Source organism: Rhinoderma darwinii, chromosome 5, assembly GCF_050947455.1.
Source record: "Rhinoderma darwinii isolate aRhiDar2 chromosome 5, aRhiDar2.hap1, whole genome shotgun sequence".
Taxonomy (NCBI): domain Eukaryota; kingdom Metazoa; phylum Chordata; class Amphibia; order Anura; family Rhinodermatidae; genus Rhinoderma; species Rhinoderma darwinii.
In genome coordinates this window covers 110,684,062-110,708,049 of record NC_134691.1, presented here as the reverse complement: position 1 = coordinate 110,708,049, position 23,988 = coordinate 110,684,062, and the positions used below count along the sequence as shown (strand labels likewise).

The following is a 23,988-nucleotide window of genomic DNA, read 5'->3' as shown; positions in this document are numbered from 1 at the left end:
TAATATTTTTGTTTTTTACACCGATCATCATAAATAATGTCATACATTTGTTGTACAGGTTGTTACGGTCGTGGCGATACCAAATATGTCTATATTAATTCATGTTTTGGGACTGATATTTTAAAAAGTTTATTATAAAAAAAATTGTATTTCTGTGTATTTTTTTTACTATTTATTTATTTATCATTAATTTTTTTTATATTCATTTAACCTTTTTTTTTTTAATCCCATAAAGGGATTTTTCATTTTGATTTTGATTTTTTAACTGTAATGTACTGGCATAGATCTATATGCTAGTACATTAGCCTGTGTACTGATAGTACACAGGCAGTTGTTAGGGCATACCTCAGTATGCCCTAACAACAGGAAATATGTTTAGACAGCCCTGGGACCCTGGGCTGTCTGGCCGTACAAGTTATGGGCTGTGATCGCGTCACAGTTCTTTTCTGTGACGCGATCAAAGTGCAGTCCCCCCTCCTTGAACGCTGCGATCAGCTTTTATCACGGCATTCAAGGGGTTAACGGCAGAGAGAGGATGTTTCTCTTGTCTCCGCTGTTAGAGCGGGGCCATGGCTGTGTATTACAGCCGTTGCCCCTCTCTCGATCACGCGCAGAGACGGCTGTCACACAGGACGAGAATGCTCATCCTAATGCGCAAAGTACCCCGCCGCTCAGGACGAGCATTCTCGTTCTGTGTCGGCAACCAGTTAATGCATTAAAACACATAAATGCATACAGAGAGCATCAGTACAGCTCATAATGTTGTTACCCTCCTAAAATGACTTCTCAAAAACTTTATTGACTTGTTTTCTCCGAGATGCATTCCTTAGTTAAGTTTGAGTTAGGACAAGGGCATTTCTTCAGATTTATCATAATACCTAACTGATAAAGCATAGGACATAATAAATAATCTATGTACTCAAGCGTTTGACTAAGAGCTATCCTGGACATTGGACTGTATAATAGCCAGATTAACCTATGAGTACAGGGTAACAGCATGTTAATTGACTAGTCTTCACCATCTGGCAATCTCAATTACTGATAACAGCGTTCAATAAATGTATAGCTAATGGGACATAATAGTTACTGCCATTTTTTACGAGGTCGTAAGGATGAATTTTTAAACTAACTATTATCCTTAAAGTGTACCTAATCTTTGTGATGACTTTTCAGAATAAGCTGTCATATGTGTATACATGAGGAATAACACCATTTCTGGAAATTATAGGACTAGTATTCTGACTTTTTAGCAGTTTCCTATGCAGGCCCTTTCTCTAATTCTGCGTTTTCCTAGAGCTAGTAAAGGCCCCTTTACACTGGCCAATTAACGGGCAAACGATTGTTCACAGAACCCACTTTCCCGATAATTGCCATGTGTATATAGAGCAACGAGACGAAAAACGAGCTGATTGTATCATTCATCGGCTGATTTTATCGTTTTAAATGGCCAAAATATTATAGTTGTTGGCAGCACATCTCCCTGTGTAAACAGGGAGATGTGCTGTTAACATGTTAGAAATGTAGGGAGACGAGCGATCGGAGTAATGAGTGCTCGTCCCTATACAAGCTCCTTGTGAAAGGAGCAAACGAGCGCCGATCAACGAACTGTCTCGTTGATCAGCGCTCATTTACACAGCCCACGTCGGGCCGTGTAATATGAGCTTTAGAGTAGCCTAACTGCTAACTATCATGTCCTCTATATACTGAACACAGAGAAGAGGATAATCTTGTTTTTTTTATTTTTTTCTTTCACATATATAGAAGCAACAGCAGCATGGAGGACATTGTACAGTATTAATGAGCAGTGTAGCTGTGAATCCAGCACTGGGGTGAGATATGACACTTACTAGAAGCTGCATCAGCATGTGTGTATTTCTCTGCCTCTCTCACTCTGCTCCCCCTCCCCTCTCCAAAGATGTATATGGCAGTTGTAAACTGATCCTTCAGTGAGCTGAGAGTCTGTCTTGTCTTGAGGAGATGGAGAAAGAAGTAAATTCAGAGTGAGTTAACAATTAGGAGGGAGGAAGTGGGGGAGCCTGATAAGTAGACAAAGAGGGATTTTCCTCTAATATGTTATATAACAACGTTGTCTATATTTATTTGTACTATTGATTAATGCAAGGCTTATTGAAAAATTAGTAACCATTTAAGAGAAACCTAAATATTTGAGGGCATGTCAATTAGAAGGGCAAATGGGACCCTTCCTACTCAATATTTGGGTGTGACTCATCTAATTAACTAAAAGTCAAATTGGTAATCTTAATGATGACATGCCATAAAATTAATTTATTTGGAAAACCATTTTAATTAACCTTTACTGTAAGTCATATGTAATAGTATTAATAATATTAAATACATTATTATAAACATACAGAAAACATCACAATTTTATATGGAAAGTATGAAACGCTGTCAATTGTAGTTATTTTCTTTAGTTTAATTAACAGAAAAAAATTATGACCACCAATTATGGTTTTGTGGTGTTGGGTCTGTATAGGCAGTAAAAACATTATGCTATTTGATTTGAACTGGGTGACATCACTAGGATGATGATGATTCCAAGTATATGAGTTTTAGACCTGTGTTCTAGGAATATAGAGATATATGGCCTATTAACAAATGTGGACCCTTCATCTCATGTGTTGACCATTACTTGACCTATTTTCCAGTATTGAAATAATTCTATTATGGTCCAATAAACCATAATCAAATTATATTGATTTTCTAGCAGTTCTTATTACTATGACACCTGCTACCATGATGCACTTGGATCACCAGAAAAAATGAAGAATTCAGAGGAAACTTTATATAACAAAGAGATCATACGCACTTTATATTCACACATGTATCACACTTTAGCTTCAATAATGCAGTAAAGACTCTGAATCTGTGTACCAAGGCTATCTGCTGCACCACTTTATTTTGTGGTTGTTATGTGAATTGCAGCCTTTCAAGGGTTTTACTAGCATGTCGCTATATTGTATTGACTTTGTCTTAGGATAAATTGAAGTCCTTAACCAAAGTCAAGAAAATGTAAGGGTGGACACATCTATGTTTAGACATATGGTCTGTGCAGCAAGCGCCGATCAACGAGACACTGTTGATCGGCGCTTGTTTGCTTGTCACACGGAGCTATGGATGGGGACGAGCGATCGTTACTCTGATCGCTCGTCCCCATACATTATTTTTATCTCGGCAGCACGTCATGTGCTGCCGACAACGATAATATTTTACTTTTTTAAAACGATACCACTAGCAGACAATCAAGCGTTTGCCCGTTCATCTGCTGATCATTCCCCTGTATACACAGGGCAATTATCGGCAACGAACGCTCGTCTGCCCGATAATCGCCTAGTGTAAAATCCCGTCTAGTTACAATCTGAAGTAATTCAATAATAATCCAATTTAAGTTTCTGGCGGATTCCCTGCCGTCTGGTCAGCAGATAGTGACCATTTTAAGATGGTTTACAACTGCTTGGCTATAGGCACATTATGGTTAACAAATAGCATTCTACTGATGGTATCACACAGCTACAGGTTGGTGTTGATTTCCATTTCCCTGCCCTGCTCTTATCAGTTTCCTTTGACTTGTGAAGGTCGTGATTGCAATCAGAGTTACACATTAGATATTTGTTAGTTATGCACTTCTCTAATATAGCTTCACTAAAAATAAACCTACACAGTAATTGTGCAAAAAGTAAAATAATATATATTACTATAAATAAAAAATAATGTGTGTGCTTTGTGTGTGGCATGTGTTTTTCACATACGTGCAAGCACTTCATTTTTTTTTAATTTATTTTTCTGCTTTTTTATGTAACTAATGCGTGAAACACGGACAACACATGTATTTCGTCCGTGTGCTGTCCGTGGTTTTCACACACCCATAAATTTCAATGGGCCACTAGGTGCGCAAAAATGCACCAATATAGGACATGCAGTGAGTCTCACGCAACGTACACTCGCTGCGTGAAAACTCATGCATGTCTGAATAGCCCCATTGAAATGAATGGCTCCGTGTGGTATCAGTTATTTCAACGCACAGCACACGGACGAGTATTACGCTCGTGTAAATGAGCCCTAACAAAGGAAAACTTTCAGCCATTATAGTGTAGACAATTACTGATGACATCACATAAAAGGATCATCTATACAAACCCTGTGATTCATTCTGTGATTGAAGGCATTGATCTTGGACACCTAAAAGCTTCTGTGGTAAATGCTGACTATTTTTAGTCATCAGCTTTGTGATTCATCAAGGTCTCTGCTTGACAACTAGATTACTATAGAATTTTCCTGCAGCATATGTGCTTCATGTGTGCATAAAATTGTGTTTTCCACTTAGGGCAGTATCACAAGAAAGAGTCTTCCATTAATAGAGCAGGGCAGCTGCGGGGAAGTCATATTTTATGGCATACTGTGTCTACTGTGCCCGTGCAGGGGAATGGCAGGACATTTTATTTCCCAGTATTCACAATCATTAGATCATTACTATTTGTGAAAGTATTGAGTCTTTCAATAAAAGAATTGCAATAATGAACAGTAGAATACGACTGAGCTGCAATACCAGACACCGCGCATAAATGAGAGCAGTTCTGCGGTGAAACTCCAAAGGTGCCGCAGCTTCTTTGTTTTTGTGATTAGTTGGGTTTCCAGTGTTCACACCTTGATAGTATATTCAAGTAATAAGCCATCAATGTTATAAAGTACTATACAGAGTCTTTTATTTAAGTATTGGGAGAATAGTGTGTATGTCCCCGAGTGACTGCCGCAGTGTTTACATGCAGGTGTGGATTTACAGGTCAGGAGTTCCAAGTGGCCGAAATATTCATAAATTTGAATAACAATACAAATTGCTCCATTGCTATTAAAAATACTGGCTGATCAAAGCCGCACATTTGTGTTCAGCATATAGGCTGCTTCCAGGATAGGAACTGAGCAGACAATACAATATAGAAGTTTCTTTGTTATTTTCAAGAGGACTATCTATACTGAGATTTCTAAAGCCACATTTAGACGAGCGTGTCCGATTTGTGCGCGTAAAAAAGGCAGTGTTTTTCCCACATTTCTTGTCCGTGTGCGTCAGTGTACTTTGCGTGTGGCAGGCGTTTTTCACGTCCGTGGAAGCACTTAATTTTTTTAATTGTTTTTTATTTCTTTGCTTTTCAATGTATTTAATGTGTGAAACATGGACAGCACACAGATGTCGTGAAAACGCATCAATATAAGACATGCAGTGAGTTTCACGCAACAGACACATGCTGGGTGAAAAACAACGCATGTGTGAATGGCCCCATCGAATTGCATGGGTCCGTGTACTGTGAGTGATTTAAACGCACAGCTCACGGACGAGTATTACGCTCGTCTGAATGAGCGCTAACATTGAGCTCACATGCATGGATTTTAATAATGATCTAAACATGTAACGTAGAAATAATCACTAGGTGCAAATAGGTGTTATAATGAGATTCATCAGATCGTATCATCAACCTGTATAATTAGTTTCCTGATTCATATATAATAATCACTTCGTAGGGAACCCATTTTTAAGAATTGCCATACTTTGTTGTGCTAGGATAAAAAAAAAAATTCTCTATTCCCATCATACCAAAATATCTCTGCCTGTATCTGCATAGGTAAGCCTGATGACAATAATGTGTCCGTCCATTTAATTGAGGCAGGATTGACATGTGTATATTTATATATATATATTATAATTATAGTGTTCCAACACCTATTATGCTAGGCATGTAACCATGTAAACGAACTTATACACTGAATGCATAGAGTATGTAAACTGGAGAGAGGCAATGTCATAAACATCCTCTTGAAATGACGTACTCTACTCTGTAGGATGTCACTGGGTCTTCAGATGGTGAGTGTTTAGACTTCCCATATTACACAAACAGCTGATTATTATACTGAAAATAAATCTATCAGCCCGTCAGCCCCAGATTCAACTACTATTCACATGTCTGCTATAAATGACTTTGGAAAATATTTAAAATACGAGATTGTCAAGATGATTCTGAAACAAAAGTTATTTTGAACAACCATCAGTTATTACCTCCTGATTTACCATTGCTGCCTCTCTGTCCAAATGCCACTGTCTATATTTGACACTGAATTTAAGCCAAAATGCCTTGCACAGTTTATTTATTCCCCTCAATTTCTTAAAACACAGCTGCCAATGACCTTTTGCCTTTAAGTAGTTATGAACTGAGAAGTGATATCATACAGAAATACAATACAACCATAGAGATAGCCAGCACCAGGATAAGTAGAAAAAGTATGAGTGCAAGCCGAACAGGACTGGATCCAACCGTCCCACGCAATGGCAAAGAAGGAAGATACAGGCAGCACATCCAAAAAATAGGTACTTTATTCACCCTTGCGACGTTTCAGCTCCTCGGAGCCTTTCTCAAGCCTTTCTTCTTTCTTTATCATACATAAATAGTCTGTAGCGCTATTCAACAAACCTGAAACCCAATAGATCCATGAACCCCTTCCCAACATTTGACGTATCCATACGCCAAAGTCGGGTAGGGCAAGTATGGAACAGGGTCATGGAGTGACCCTGCTGCATACGATGCCGGTGTCGGCTGTATGTTACAGCCGACACTTCAGAGTAACAAGCGGCATCGCGCTTGAGCGCGATCCTGCTCATTTCATATGTTAAATGACGCGGTCAATAGTGACCGCAGCATTTAAATCGTTAGAAAGAGGGGGCGACCCCCTCTAAAAGCTCATCGCACCCCCGGCAATGCAATCGCGGTGGGGGCGATGGTTGCTATGGCTGCCTGGGGCCTAATGAAGGTCCCCAGGTCCGCCATCTTTGTGCTCCTAAGAAGCCTGTCAGAATCACGATATACTGCAATACATTAGTATTGCAGTATATTGTGCGAGCGATGTAACGATCGCTGGTTGAAGTCCTCTAGGGGGACTAATAAAAAAAGTAAAAATTAGTTAAATAAAGGTTTTTTTTATGTAAAAAAAAATAAAAATGTTCAAAAAACCCCCCTTTTCCCATTTTCCCCCTAGAGCATAGTAAAAACAAACAAATAAATAAACATAATTGGTATCACCGCATCCGTAAAAGTCTGAACTATTACAATATATCATTATTTAACCCACGCAGTGAACGCCGTAACAAAAAAAAATATTGTAAACGCAAGAATATCTATTTTTTGGTCACCTCATCTCCCACAAAAAATGAAATAAAAAGTGATCAAAATGTTGCATGTACCCCAAAATGGTATCATTAAAAACTACAGCTTATCCCGCAAAAAATAAGCCCTTAATCGACGGAAAAATAAAAAAGTTACGCCTCTCAGAATTTGGCGACATAAAATAAATTTAATTTTTTACACAATGGAGGAATCGCTGTTTTTTTTCATTTTCTACCCCACAAATTTTTTTTTTCCAGTTTCCTAGTACGTTATATGGCACAATAAATGGTGCTACGAAAAACTATAACTCGTCCCGCAAAAATCAAGCCCTGGCATGGTCTAATAATCACGTTTTCTTTTACATTATTTAGATGACAAGGTGTGTGTGTGTGTGTGTGTGTGTGTACGTTGCCTACCTAGAGAAGAGATGGCACCAGGATGCACTATGGGAAGAAGGCAAGCAATCGCAGGCAGTGTGGTGCTCCGGGTAATGTTTTGCTGGGAAACTTTGGGTCCTGGCATTCATCTGGATGTTACTTTGACACATAGCACCTACTTAAACATTGTTGCCGACCAAGTACACCCCTTTATGTCAAAAAATGTTTGGGAATAATTTGAAGAACACAACAAAGAGTTCAAGGTGTTGACTTGGCATTCAAATTTCCCCAGTTCTCAATCCATAGAGCATTTGTGGGATGTGCTGGAAAAACAAGTGTGATCCATGGAGGCCCCACCTAACAATTTACAGGACTGAAAGGTTCCGCTGCTAATTTCTAGGTGCCAGATACCACAAGATATCTTTAGAGGTCTTGTGGAGACCATGCCTTGATGTCTTGGCAACACGAGGGGGACCTACACGATATTTGGTAGGTGGTTTTAATGTTACGGCTGAACAATAAATATATATACATATATATATATATATTACACAGTATATAAAATCGCTTTCGTAGAAGTAGGTGACCACATTCATCTCATCAAGAGTATAAATATCCAGCAGCTTGGTCATCTTTGGCTGTGGGGGTCTGTTTCTAGGCAGTCACCTAAAATCTTTCAGGGCACTGCCTAACAGGCAGGGATTCTGAACAACTCCTTAATGAATAATTAAAATGGGAATCTCTGGGTTTCTACCAGTTACCCTTTGAGAAAGTACATTTGGAACTTTTATAAGCTAGTGGGTTTAAGTTAAACAATACACCTTGTTCCTAAAGCCTTCAGACACCATCTAGTGGATTGAGTCGAGGGATTGCCCACCCTCCATTATGTGCCCTATGCTTTCCCACTCCCTGACCATGTGCAAAACTAGCTTCTCATTTACTTCTCCAAAGCTCCCTCAGCCCCACTTCTACAAAATGATCAATTTTCTAGTATATTTAATATTAAACAGAAAGTATTTAACAGGAACTGGTAACTACTCCCACTGCCACCCTCAGGCTTCGGCAAACCCCATTTTTCTTGTCAAAAACTGCATGTGACATATGAATTATAGTGTTTTTGTTTCAAATTGTGTCTGCCATTTGAGGCGACTTGGCGCCAACTCTTTTGGTTTAGGATTACAGTGAGAGTTAAGGGCCTTTTACACCTGCCGATATTCGGCCGGTGCAGTGAGCGACAATCAACGAGACATCATTGATCAGCACTCGTTTGCTCCTGTTGCACGGAGCTATGGATGGGGACGAGCGGTTGTTACTCCGATCGCTAGTCCCCATACATTATTATCATGTTGGCAGCGCGTCTCCCTGTTTACATAGGGAGATGTGTTGCCGACAACGATAATATTTAACTTTTTTAAAACTATATGATCTGCAGATGATCGAGCTTACACAGGGCAATTATCGGCAACCAGCATTCTATGAACGCTTGTCTGCCTGGTAATCGCCCAGTGTAAAAGGGCCTTTAGCGTGCTCTTTGCCTTTAGTTCTGGTATCTTCCTTTTTAATTGATAATATACATACTTGGACACTGAGCTGCCAGTGCTCTCAACTTGCAGTATAATTACTGTTAAAATACTGACCCCAAGAATAGATCCAGGTGACCCCAAGAATAGATCCATGTGAGCAGAACTTTAGATTTCGTGTTGTGGCAGCAAGAAACAGAGGTAAAGCTACATGTTAGCACAAATAGTTTTGTGATGGTTTTGGCTGGGCTGTCTGTGTGTTTTTGTTTGTAACAGTTCTAGGAAATATTCCTGGACCTGCTTCCGTGGAAAACTTTAATCACGATGCTGCATGGAAAAAACTTGATTACATGTTTTATATCTGGTTTTCAATGATGGAATAATGCTGTTTGGTTTTCAAATCTAATTTATATTTAGGTAACAATTGGATGCTGAAGTTTTTTCTAAGCTACACAAAAATAGTGTCATCATTGTGTTTGTAAATACTATATCTTAAACCTAATCTTATAAAATAATATAAAAATGAATAGAACATTTGGGCCTTTAGGATATATGTTTGACTTAGTAAATTGCTGTGTATTAGTTTGTTTTCTTATGTTCTTACAGCTGTCCAGTGACAAGGATACAAGTGACAAACCGATCTGAGCAAAAAAAAAAAAAAAAGAATTATTCCTGTATCTTTCAGTGACAGCCAATAGAAATTTTATGGAATATGGTGTTCCGCCTCTGAAACCACCACCTATGGATAGGTCATGAATTTATTTATCCGATATACCTCTTTACCACTGAAAAGTGCATTTCCTAGGCGAAAGGTCAATTCGATCTCAGGCCCCAAAAACGTATTTTACCTAGGTCCTACAATGAGAAGATCTTTAGGGCTTTTCCTGCTCGCTTCCGCCTTGACATGACACTGTCAGTGCCTACCTGCAGTAGTGTCATGAATTACCTGATCATCTGTATAGAGAACAACTTCCGCAACAGCTAGCATAAGAGGTTTTCCTTTATACAGAGGATCACAAAGCAGGACCCCAAGTAAATAACTTGGTTTGGGGCAGCAAATTCGATCTCCCCAAGAACTGAAGTTTCATACAGATGTTTTCACTATATTTCATCAAATGTTCTTAGAATTATACTAAAGGAAACCTAAGGTTTTACTGGTGTGTATTTGTTTATTGATTTATTAGATTAGGATTATATGGCTCTAATCTTATCCAGTCATTATTATTTGGTTTTACCCCATTCGTATTTGATTTCAAGGTCCAGAATATAAAACTTCATCTGGAGCCAGCGGATCAAAGTCTTAGGTTTCCTTTAGTATAATTCTAAGAACATTTGATGAAATATAGTGTAATTCCCTTTGTATGTTTCACATTCCAGAAGGCCACATGCTGAGCTAATAAACCCTCTATGGAGCATAGATGCTGATCCCTAACAGCACATATGGCAAGTTCCAGCCATGACTTCAGGACAGCTGTTGTGTGTTAAGATTAGAAATTGGAGACAGTTTTGTGGTCACTTAATAGTCATCTTTTTTTTCTATATCAAATGTTTCCAAAATATGATATTCATTAATGCCAGTTTTCATTGCCTCAATGAGTGTGAATTTTAATATTCTAGCACCAAATATAAGATTATATATATACTGTACATATATATGTATACACTCGTCCCTCCTAGCAAACATAAAGAAGTCATTTAGTGAGACAAACTCATGACTTCTATCATGTAAACAGAAGGCAGAAGAGGGGGCTTTGTATTCCACAGACAGTCACTCACTTATGTTTCCTGTTCTTAACTATGGTAATGGTCTGCCCGGATCATGTTTTGGCAGGTTATATATCAGTAGATCTATGTACTGTATTATGTGCTACAAATATATATAGATAGATAGATAGATAGATAGATAGATAGATAGATAGATAGATAGATAGATAGATAGATAGATACACACATTTGTTCAGCAGTTACAATGTACATGGATAGATTTTTTTTGTATGCTTCTTAATGAATGATAATAATAAACATTTAAGCAGGTCTTGGACATAATGCTAAATGATAAACCGTTTCCACATGTACCCTATATGAAACAATCATAACAATACAAGCATTTACATATCCGCTTGTTTAATGAAAAACCACAGCTAGCATCATCAACGTACACATTACAATTACGACCAATGATCGGTTGAAATTTTACAACAATTTTAAGGATTTCTAATAATTTTACTGTGATTTGGTACCCTAAACACAATGATCATTGTGACCAGCGCATATCCTGTGTACAATCCTTTTTTTTTTTTGTTTTTTTTAAATAAAACCTTTTATTATCATGAGTATAATTTGCATGTAAGACAATCATTGTATCATCCTCCCCATTTAAAGGGAAACACAGTGATCACTCACTTCAGGACAGACAGCAAATAACTTTCCTGTGGTTCAGGGATCAGTAATTCACTACACTGTGCCCAAGTTCTAAGCTGGAGAGAAATGTTTCACATACTTTATAATAACAGACCCATGCATCTGTGATGATTACCTGATGGTGAGAGGTGATCGGTTGGCTGGCATTGCCCCTGGCACTGTGCTTTCCTCGGCTCTTGGTGTTCTGGATGTAGTGTAAGAATGGTATCCTGTCAGGACCACACTGCCAGAGTCCTTTATCTCCATTATAAGAACAGATACATGTCTTCTCTGCACACCAGTGACTAGTCCCTGTCACAGACACATGGCAGCCCTCCCTTTCAGTCCTGTGTGCCCACTTCTTGCCTTTGTCATGAGAGAGCCGGAGACTGGGGTGAGAGCAGGACAGGAGAACTCTCCCTAGTGCCAGACTAGGACTTGCTGCTGTTCAAAAACACCGCCCCCACTCCTAGGAAGTGCTGTGTGTCTCTAGGAAACAGCCTGGAGCTCAGCTCTTTGTGTTCTCCATTATACTGTCGTGTGGCCCTCACTATTATTGTGCTGTCACCCACTGGTCATGATAATGCACTACAGTATAAAAGTCATAGACTAGAACAGAACAGACAAAAAAATGTAATCCACATTTGAAGTTGTTTTTTTGTTCACACAAAAATGTAAGTGTAGGGCAATTGGCATTGTTAAGGGTTAAATTGCCTTGGACTACTGATTTAACACTTGAACTACAAAAAGAAAATGTCCACATACAAAATACACTTAAATCCTGTCTGGTTTAAAGTGGTTCTGGGTGTAACATTTTGTATCAAAGTGGGCAGAGAAACTGAAGTTTTCAGAGGATTTAAAGACATCGTGCCACTGATTTTACACTTGATCTACACTGAAGAAAGGCTACAACAGAGAATACAGTTGAATTAAGCCTAGCCCAAAGTGGTTTCAAGTATAAAAACTGGCATCAAAGTGGGCAGAGGCATTTCCTAGTCATTTGAATAAGTAACTAAAGTTTTCAAAGGGTTAACAGACCTTGTGCCATTGGTTTTACCCTTAAATTCCACATAATGAAGGCAGCTGCATAGAGTACAGTTGAATTTTCTCTGAACCAATGCGGTACTAGGTGTGAAAAATGACAAAACTGGGCAGAATGGAAATTTTTAGTGATTGGATTTAGGTTTTCAAAGGCTTAAATGGTCTTGAGCTACTGATTTTACACTGGAACTACATACATAGCAGACCAGTAGATGGAATGCAGTTGAATACTGTATAACCCAAAGCAGTTCTAGGCATAGAAATTGAAACTAAAGTGGGTAGAGAGGCCATTTTTATCCATCTAAAAAAAATTTTTTTCAAAGGGTTCTCACTTTTGATTTTTACTCTTTATTTATAATGCACTGTAATGTATTCCAATGAATTACAAAAAAAGGAAGTAAGAAAAAAAACAGCACTGTGGGTCTATGCTAAGCCCAAAACTTTCAATATAAAACCGTCAGCCCACACGACCAGGTCACTGAGAATGAATGATAAAGGGAGCCCATAGATGTAGCATCTGGATTAGAGCATTCTACAATATCGGCTGCGAGACAGTGGTTGTAAATCAACCATTGCAAATGATCACAGTGCCATACTCTTATGGAAGCTCTCGAGAACAAACTGCACTGTACATGGATGGTGAGGGCAGGAAAGGGTGAAACATCTACTTATGCCTCTCTAAATTATGATTATTAGGGCGCAGGGATGTTGTTTCCAAAGTGTCAAAAAGTCACATGGCCACGACCACGCCATCTAATCGCTGCAAGCTGTGGTGTTTCATCCATAGTGACATGTTGGGGCAGATTTTCTAAGTTTTAGACAGTGTAAACTTAGACTAGGCAGTCAGAAGATTCGCTAAATGTATCACAGTGGTGAATGCTGTATTAACAATTTGACTTTCTAGCCACTTTTCTCCTCCTTGTAGCCGTTTTAATTTGGCTTAATTTGCGACAGAATTTTAAGCCAGATCTTTAGCATAATTTGGCACATTTTAAGCCATGCCACCTTTCTGTTAAGCCACACCATTTTTATGATTTTTTTAAAAATGTCTAGAGAGGTGCAACATCTGTTCTAAAATAAATGTGTCAATATGCGCCAAATTGTGCCGAATTTTTTGAGAAATTCTAGGCGCAGACACATTAGCAGATCTGCTGTATTGTATCTTGCCCATAATTTCCATAAATGTAATTATACTGTGGCCAAGATGTTGCAACGGGGTGTGGCAGCATTAGAGTAAGTTCACATGTAGCGTAAAACTGTGGATTTTCCACAATGTATTCAGTTGCGGAAAAACCGCAGCATGATATCTCATGGATCTCATCCACATGCTGCGTTAATGGTAAGTGGAAGAACCGCTCAGAAAATGACCTGCGGTGCGGTTTTCTAATCCCCTGCATGTCAATTGTATTTGCTTAATCGCTGTTTCTTTCTTCCAGTTTTCCCCCATTGAATTCAATGGGGAGATAAAACCCGCAACAAATAGCAAATGTTGTGATTTTTGTGGCAGAAAAGTTGCGATTCCGCTGCAAAAATCGCAACTCAGAAAAAAAACATCTTACCCAGAACTCTGTGCTTCTTCGTCAAGGCCAACCTCCCGGGATGACGTTATCCCATGTGACCGATGCTTCCAATCATCGTCAGAGGGTAAGTATGGGTGTCTTTTTCCTTTCGTTTCTGTTTTCCGCAGCAGATATTCCGACCGAAAAACTGCCAATTTGGTGCGGTTTTTCGGACTGAATTTACTGAGGCCGCGGGGGTGTGCTTTTACACAGGGTATGTTCACACAGCTTATTTTCTCTCCGTAAACGGCCAAAAAATCGGAAGCAGAACACCTCCAAACATCTGCCCATTGATTTCAAAGGGAAAACGGCGTTCTGTTCCGACTGCAGTTTATTTTCAAAATGGCCGCGTAAATAAACGGCAGCGAAAAAGAAGTGCATGTCAATTCTTGAGCCGTTTTTCAGTGACTCTATAGAAAAACAGCTCCAAAAACGGCCGTCAAAAACTCTGCGAACAACGCGAGTTTGATTAAAAAATGTCTGAAAATCAGGAGCTGTTTTCCCTTGAAAACAGCTCCGTATTTTGAGAAGTTTTTTTTATTTTGTGTGTGCACATACCCTTAGAGTGAAGTAGAGTTTTCATGGTAAGTATGTTGTTTTTCATTTATACCGGTTTTTGACTTTGGGGATAATGTTCAAATATCAGACAACCTCTTTAAATGTAATCTGCTCTGAATTAGCTGGGACACGTTGCTTACTAAAACAATTGTTTTCCCTTTTGTTTCTATCTATTTCAAAATAATTTTCCACTGAGCTTGTCAGCTCAGTTATTATTCATTTTTGATTGCTCTCGGGGTAGATAATGCAATGAAAAGACCAATAAAGTTGAATACTCATTTGTTTTGCCAGAGGTCACAGTCATATGATTTTAAATTAAAAGAACGATGAAATATCTATGGATATTGTGCCATTGTGATTTTTATTCTATACACTGTGAATCAAAAAATCTTATGTATATTTATTCCCCTTACTCAGTTATTCTCAGGCAAGTGAATGGGGCCCCAGCTGGAATTTTTTTTTTCTTTTCAGGATTGCTGCCATACATGTTCTCATACTTAATGTAAATTCCCAGCTTGTTGCCCCATCTGTCATATCTAACACCATTTTAAAAATTCAGAGCCTTCTGACACTTATTCAATCTATTCTAAAATACATAAATAAATAAGTGCTTTTACACATTACACTTTATACAGTATTTCTAAAAACATCATACACATCCACTAACAAAATGCAAGTTGATACAGGAAATCTGGAAAACGAGTGTCGTCTATTAATATTTTTAATATTTTTTTATGTCTATCCAATTTTATTTATACATGTAAGGATGCTCAGTAATAAATAATGTAATTGGTGTAATAAGCAGATTATATTAGGAAAGCAAAGGTTACCCACAAAGTCTAGCTCACAAAATCTAGCTGAAAATATTGACCCTCCTAGCAAATTCTGATGATAAAGTACCAACTTCCTTTCGATGTTTAGCACCAGAATTTTCTGGTACAATATTTACAATTTATGGAAAGAAAAAAGCTGAAAGCTTCGTTACGCAGCCTGGGGACAGCAGGATGTAAGAAAATATTTAAAAAAATCTTCCATTTCAGTAGTCCCAATCATTCTCTAAGGTAAGTTCTTGGCTGGAGCTATTTGGGGGGCACACCTGTACTAGGCGCTTAAGTAGGCACATCTGTAGCTGACACTTAAGGGGCATGTATGCTAATGGAACTAGTGGGTAAAGCTGATCTATCAGCTTAATATGGTACCCTATGTAAGAGCAACATATTACAGCTAAATGTTCGAGTTGGCAAAATGGCACAAAAACAGTGGAATTATAGTTATGAGTCCTGTGTATTCATGTGGTCTCCCGACCCTCTCTGGAAGGTTACTATAAGTACACACCTGCAGGGCCGGCCTTAGGTTGGATGGTGCCCTGTGCTGGATTCTCTATTGCTGCCCCCCACAAAACAAAAAAAGTAACCACATATATATATATATATATATATATATATATATATATATATATATATATATAGACACGCACATACTGGTACATATATACTATACATACACAGAGGCACATATTTAGACATACATGCAAATATACATATATATATATATATATATATATATACACAAACACACACACACACACACACACACACACACGAGGCATGTATACACGCTTCTGGCGATGCAGAATTTGCAGAGTGTTCCAAAAGCAGGTGAGATCGGGCGACCATTTATCAGTGCGACAACGGCCACATATCTGCGGATTATTATTTATGTACCCCATTATTATACCCTCTTATTATGTCCTGATGTTCTCCGCACAGGTTACATATGCCCCCACATCATAACTGAAATACCAGCAAAACCCCAAACAGAACAGTTACCAAGCAAAATCTGCGCTCCAAAAGCCAAATGGCGTTCCCTCCCTTCTGAGCCCCACAGCGTGCCCAAACACCAGCTTACGTCCACATATATGATATTTTATATCCGGGAGAACCCGCTCAACATTGTATGAGGTATTTGTCTTCAGTGGCACAAACTGGGCACAACGTATTGTGCATTAAAATGGCATATCAGTGGAAAATTGTAATTTTCAATTTGCACCATCCGCTGCGCATTAACGCCTTGGCGCACCACGACTTAATAGCATGTCGTGGTGCGAGGGGTTATATATGGAGCGGACTGTTACAGGAGCCTGTAAAATGACATTATACTGCAATACATTAGTACTGCAGTGTATTGTACCAGCGACCTAATGATCGCTCGTTCCAGTCCCCTAAAGGGACTTTTGGGAGGTTTCCACTGTTTTGGTACCTCAGGGGCTTTGCAAATGCGACATGACACCCGAAAACCATTCCAGCTAAATTAGAGCTCCAAAAGCCAAATATTGTTCCTTCCCTTCTGAGTCCTGCCGTGTGTCCAAACAGCAGTTTATTACCACATATGGTGTATTGCTGTAATCAGGACAAATTGCTTTACAAATTTTGGGGTGATTTTTCTACTTTATTCATTGTAAAAATTAAACATTTCTATGTTTTTTCAGAAAAAAGTAGATTTTCATTTTCATGGCCTAATTCCACTAAATTCAGCAAAAAACCTGTGGGGTCAAAATGCTAACTATACCCCTAGAAATTGGAGACAGTTTTGTGGTCACTTAATAGTCATCTTTTTTTTCTATATCAAATGTTTCCAAAATATGATATTCATTAATGCCAGTTTTCATTGCCTCAATGAGTGTGAATTTTAATATTCTAGCACCAAATATAAGATTATATATATACTGTACATATATATGTATACACTCGTCCCTCCTAGCAAACATAAAGAAGTCATTTAGTGAGACAAACTCATGACTTCTATCATGTAAACAGAAGGCAGAAGAGGGGGCTTTGTATTCCACAGACAGTCACTCACTTATGTTTCCTGTTCTTAACTATGGTAATGGTCTGCCCGGATCATGTTTTGGCAGGTTATATATCAGTAGATCTATGTACTGTATTATGTGCTACAAATATAGATAGATAGATAGATAGATAGATAGATAGATAGATAGATAGATAGATAGATAGATAGATAGATAGATAGATAGATACACACATTTGTTCAGCAGTTACAATGTACATGGATAGATTTTTTTTGTATGCTTCTTAATGAATGATAATAATAAACATTTAAGCAGGTCTTGGACATAATGCTAAATGATAAACCGTTTCCACATGTACCCTATATGAAACAATCATAACAATACAAGCATTTACATATCCGCTTGTTTAATGAAAAACCACAGCTAGCATCATCAACGTACACATTACAATTACGACCAATGATCGGTTGAAATTTTACAACAATTTTAAGGATTTCTAATAATTTTACTGTGATTTGGTACCCTAAACACAATGATCATTGTGACCAGCGCATATCCTGTGTACAATCCTTTTTTTTTTTTGTTTTTTTTAAATAAAACCTTTTATTATCATGAGTATAATTTGCATGTAAGACAATCATTGTATCATCCTCCCCATTTAAAGGGAAACACAGTGATCACTCACTTCAGGACAGACAGCAAATAACTTTCCTGTGGTTCAGGGATCAGTAATTCACTACACTGTGCCCAAGTTCTAAGCTGGAGAGAAATGTTTCACATACTTTATAATAACAGACCCATGCATCTGTGATGATTACCTGATGGTGAGAGGTGATCGGTTGGCTGGCATTGCCCCTGGCACTGTGCTTTCCTCGGCTCTTGGTGTTCTGGATGTAGTGTAAGAATGGTATCCTGTCAGGACCACACTGCCAGAGTCCTTTATCTCCATTATAAGAACAGATACATGTCTTCTCTGCACACCAGTGACTAGTCCCTGTCACAGACACATGGCAGCCCTCCCTTTCAGTCCTGTGTGCCCACTTCTTGCCTTTGTCATGAGAGAGCCGGAGACTGGGGTGAGAGCAGGACAGGAGAACTCTCCCTAGTGCCAGACTAGGACTTGCTGCTGTTCAAAAACACCGCCCCCACTCCTAGGAAGTGCTGTGTGTCTCTAGGAAACAGCCTGGAGCTCAGCTCTTTGTGTTCTCCATTATACTGTCGTGTGGCCCTCACTATTATTGTGCTGTCACCCACTGGTCATGATAATGCACTACAGTATAAAAGTCATAGACTAGAACAGAACAGACAAAAAAATGTAATCCACATTTGAAGTTGTTTTTTTGTTCACACAAAAATGTAAGTGTAGGGCAATTGGCATTGTTAAGGGTTAAATTGCCTTGGACTACTGATTTAACACTTGAACTACAAAAAGAAAATGTCCACATACAAAATACACTTAAATCCTGTCTGGTTTAAAGTGGTTCTGGGTGTAACATTTTGTATCAAAGTGGGCAGAGAAACTGAAGTTTTCAGAGGATTTAAAGACATCGTGCCACTGATTTTACACTTGATCTACACTGAAGAAAGGCTACAACAGAGAATACAGTTGAATTAAGCCTAGCCCAAAGTGGTTTCAAGTATAAAAACTGGCATCAAAGTGGGCAGAGGCATTTCCTAGTCATTTGAATAAGTAACTAAAGTTTTCAAAGGGTTAACAGACCTTGTGCCATTGGTTTTACCCTTAAATTCCACATAATCAAGGCAGCTGCATAGAGTACAGTTGAATTTTCTCTGAACCAATGCGGTACTAGGTGTGAAAAATGACAAAACTGGGCAGAATGGAAATTTTTAGTGATTGGATTTAGGTTTTCAAAGGCTTAAATGGTCTTGAGCTACTGATTTTACACTGGAACTACATACATAGCAGACCAGTAGATGGAATGCAGTTGAATACTGTATAACCCAAAGCAGTTCTAGGCATAGAAATTGAAACTAAAGTGGGTAGAGAGGCCATTTTTATCCATCTAAAAAAATTTTTTTTCAAAGGGTTCTCACTTTTGATTTTTACTCTTTATTTATAATGCACTGTAATGTATTCCAATGAATTACAAAAAAAGGAAGTAAGAAAAAAAACAGCACTGTGGGTCTATGCTAAGCCCAAAACTTTCAATATAAAACCGTCAGCCCACACGACCAGGTCACTGAGAATGAATGATAAAGGGTGCCCATAGATGTAGCATCTGGATTAGAGCATTCTACAATATCGGCTGCGAGACAGTGGTTGTAAATCAACCATTGCAAATGATCACAGTGCCATACTCTTATGGAAGCTCTCGAGAACAAACTGCACTGTACATGGATGGTGAGGGCAGGAAAGGGTGAAACATCTACTTATGCCTCTCTAAATTATGATTATTAGGGCACAGGGATGTTTTTTCCAAAGTGTCAAAAAGTCACATGGCCACGACCACGCCATCTAATCGCTGCAAGCTGTGGTGTTTCATCCATAGTGACATGTTGGGGCAGATTTTCTAAGTTTTAGACAGTGTAAACTTAGAATAGGCAGTCAGAAGATTCGCTAAATGTATCACAGTGGTGAATGCTGTATTAACAATTTGACTTTCTAGCCACTTTTCTCCTCCTTGTAGCCGTTTTAATTTGGCTTAATTTGCGACAGAATTTTAAGACAGATCTTTAGCATAATTTGGCACATTTTAAGCCATGCCACCTTTCTGTTAAGCCACACCATTTTTATGATTTTTTTAAAAATGTCTAGAGAGGTGCAACATCTGTTCTTAAATAAATGTGTCAATATGCGCCAAATTGTGCCGAATTTTTTGAGAAATTCTAGGCGCAGACACATTAGCAGATCTGCTGTATTGTATCTTGCCCGTAATTTCCATAAATGTAATTATACTGTGGCCAAGATGTTGCAACGGGGTGTGGCAGCATTAGAGTAAGTTCACATGTAGCGTAAAACTGTGGATTTTCCACAATGTATTCAGTTGCGGAAAAACCGCAGCATGATATCTCATGGATCTCATCCACATGCTGCGTTAATGGTAAGTGGAAGAACCGCTCATAAAATGACCTGCGGTGCGGTTTTCTAATCCCCTGCATGTCAATTGTATTTGCTTAATCGCTGTTTCTTTCTTCCAGTTTTCCCCCATTGAATTCAATGGGGAGATAAAACCCGCAACAAATAGCAAATGTTGTGATTTTTGTGGCAGAAAAGTTGCGATTCCGCTGCAAAAATCGCAACTCAGAAAAAAAACACCTTACCCAGAACTCTGTGCTTCTTCGTCAAGGCCAACCTCCCGGGATGACGTTATCCCATGTGACCGATGCTTCCAATCATCGTCAGAGGGTAAGTATGGGTGTCTTTTTCCTTTCGTTTCTGTTTTCCGCAGCAGATATTCCGACCGAAAAACTGCCAATTTGGTGCGGTTTTTCGGACTGAATTTACTGAGGCCGCGGGGGTGTGCTTTTACACAGGGTATGTTCACACAGCTTATTTTCTCTCCGTAAACGGCCAAAAAATCGGAAGCAGAACACCTCCAAACATCTGCCCATTGATTTCAAAGGGAAAACGGCGTTCTGTTCCGACTGCAGTTTATTTTCAAAATGGCCGCGTAAATAAACGGCAGCGAAAAAGAAGTGCATGTCAATTCTTGAGCCGTTTTTCAGTGACTCTATAGAAAAACAGCTCCAAAAACGGCCGTCAAAAACTCTGCGAACAACGCGAGTTTGATTAAAAAATGTCTGAAAATCAGGAGCTGTTTTCCCTTGAAAACAGCTCCGTATTTTGAGACGTTTTTTTTATTTTGTGTGTGCACATACCCTTAGAGTGAAGTAGAGTTTTCATGGTAAGTATGTTGTTTTTCATTTATACCGGTTTTTGACTTTGGGGATAATGTTCAAATATCAGACAACCTCTTTAAATGTAATCTGCTCTGAATTAGCTGGGACACGTTGCTTACTAAAACAATTGTTTTCCCTTTTGTTTCTATCTCTATTTCAAAATAATTTTCCACTGAGCTTGTCAGCTCAGTTATTATTCATTTTTGATTGCTCTCGGGGTAGATAATGCAATGAAAAGACCAATAAAGTTGAATACTCATTTGTTTTGCCAGAGGTCACAGTCATATGATTTTAAATTAAAAGAACGATTAAATATCTATGGATATTGTGCCATTGTGATTTTTATTCTATACACTGTGAATCAAAAAATCTTATGTATATTTTATTCCCCTCACTCAGTTATTCTCAGGCAAGTGAATGGGGCCCCAGCAGGAATTTTTTTTTTCTTTTCAGGATTTCTGCCATACATGTTCTCATACTTAATGTAAATTCCCAGCTTGTTGCCCCATCTGTCATATCTAAGACCATTTTAAAAATTCAGAGCCTTCTGACACTTATTCAATCTATTCTAAAATACATAAATAAATAAGTGCTTTTACACATTACACTTTATACAGTATTTCTAAAAACATCATACACATCCACTAACAAAATGCAAGTTGATACAGGAAATCTGGAAAGCGAGTGTTGTCCATTAATATTTTTAATATTTTTTTATGTCTATCCAATTTTATTTATACATGTAAGGATGCTCAGTAATAAATAATGTAATTGGTGTAATAAGCAGATTATATTAGGAAAGCAAAGGTTACCCACAAAGTCTAGCTCACAAAATCTAGCTGAAAATATTGACCCTCCTAGCAAATTCTGATGATAAAGTACCAACTTCCTTTCGATGTTTAGCACCAGAATTTTCTGGTACAATATTTACAATTTATGGAAAGAAAAAAGCTGAAAGCTTCGTTACGCAGCCTGGGGACAGCAGGATGTAAGAAAATATTTTAAAAAATCTTCCATTGCAGTAGTCCCAATCATTCTCTAAGGTAAGTTCTTGGCTGGAGCTATTTGGGGGGCACACCTGTACTAGGCGCTTAAGTAGGCACATCTGTAGCTGACACTTAAGGGGCATGTATGCTAATGGAACTAGTGGGTAAAGCTGATCTATCAGCTTAATATGGTACCCTATGTAAGAGCAACATATTACAGCTAAATGTTCGAGTTGGCAAAATGGCACAGAAACAGTGGAATTATAGTTATGATTCCTGTGTATTCATGTGGTCTCCCGACCCTCTCTGGAAGGTTACTAGAAGTACACACCTGCAGGGCCGGCCTTAGGTTGGATGGTGCCCTGTGCTGGATTCTCTATTGCTGCCCCCCACAAAACAAAAAAAGTAACCACATATATATATATACAGTATATATATATATATATATATATATATATATATATACACGCACATACTAGTACATATATACTATACATACACAGAGGCACATATTTAGACATACATGCAAATATACATATATATATATATATATATATATATACACACAAACACACACACGAGGCATGTATACACGCTTAACCGCTTCCCGACCGCCCACTGTATATTCACGACGGCACTTGCTGGGCTCTGTGCAGTGCCGACGTGAATTCACGGTGGGTGTTAAAAGCACGATCCGGGTGTCTCAGAGTAGCGCTGACACCCGGATCGCGCTGTTATCACCTGCCTCTGGTCCCGGAGATATGATCGGGACCTGATTAGTTCAGGTCCCGGTCATGTGATCGCAGGGAAAGTGTGTTGTAGCAACGAACTGGAAAGTTTGTTGCTATAACAAACTGGAAAGTTTGTTGCTACAACAAACTTTCCCGGGGACCGATTGCTGGTGCTGCAGTCGGTTATAAGGCAGAACCGGGGGCCATACAACGGCCCCCGGGTCTGCCATGCACAGCAGCCTATGAGAACCAGCCGGATGCTGGTTCTCATAAGCTTCCTGTCAGTGTGACTCTCAGCGTCACACTGACAGTTTATAATACGTTACACTACCTAGTAGGTAGTGTAATGTATTATAGCAGCGATCAGGCTTCAAGTAAAACAAGTAAAAAGTAAAAAATAAAGTAATAAAAAAGTTTTATAAAAGTGTAAAAACAAGTTATAAAAGTTAAAAAAAAATAATGCTTTTTTTCCTATAATAAGTCTTTTATTATAGGAAAAAAATGAAAATGTTAAAAAAAGTACACATATTTGGTATCACCGCGTTCGTAACGACCCAAACTATAAAACTATAATATTATTTTTCCCGCACCGTGAACACTGCAAAAAAATAATTAAAAAACAATGTCAGAATCACTTTTTTTTGGTCATCAACCCTCCCAAAATATAGAATAAAAAGTGATCAAAAAGTCGCATGTACCCTAAAATAGTACCAATAAAAACTACAACCCGTCCCGCAAAAAAACAAGCCCTTACACTGCTTTTTTGACGGAAAAATATAAAATTATGACTCTCAGAATATGGTGACACAGAAAAGAAATAATTTTATCAAAGTGATTTTATTGCGCAATCGCCACATTACATAAAAAACCTATATACATATGGTTTCGCCGTAATCGTACCGACCCGCAGAATAAAGTAAAATGTCATTTATGCCACACGGTGAAAAGTGTAAAAAAAAAAATACAAAAAACATTGT

General features: G+C 38.4%; 1 protein-coding gene across 1 annotated transcript in view; it reads right to left on the bottom strand.

Annotated features, from left to right (window-relative positions):
- The window catches only part of ARHGAP28 (Rho GTPase activating protein 28), a 138,573-nt gene extending 126,696 nt beyond the window's left edge, over positions 1 to 11,877 (bottom strand). Inside the window, exon 1 of the mRNA XM_075828361.1 lies at positions 11,603 to 11,877. Coding sequence (XP_075684476.1) covers positions 11,603 to 11,733 — 131 coding nt within the window. The 5' untranslated portion in view covers positions 11,734 to 11,877. The remainder of the gene's footprint in view (positions 1 to 11,602) is intronic.
- Between the last annotated feature and the right edge of the window lie 12,111 nt (positions 11,878 to 23,988).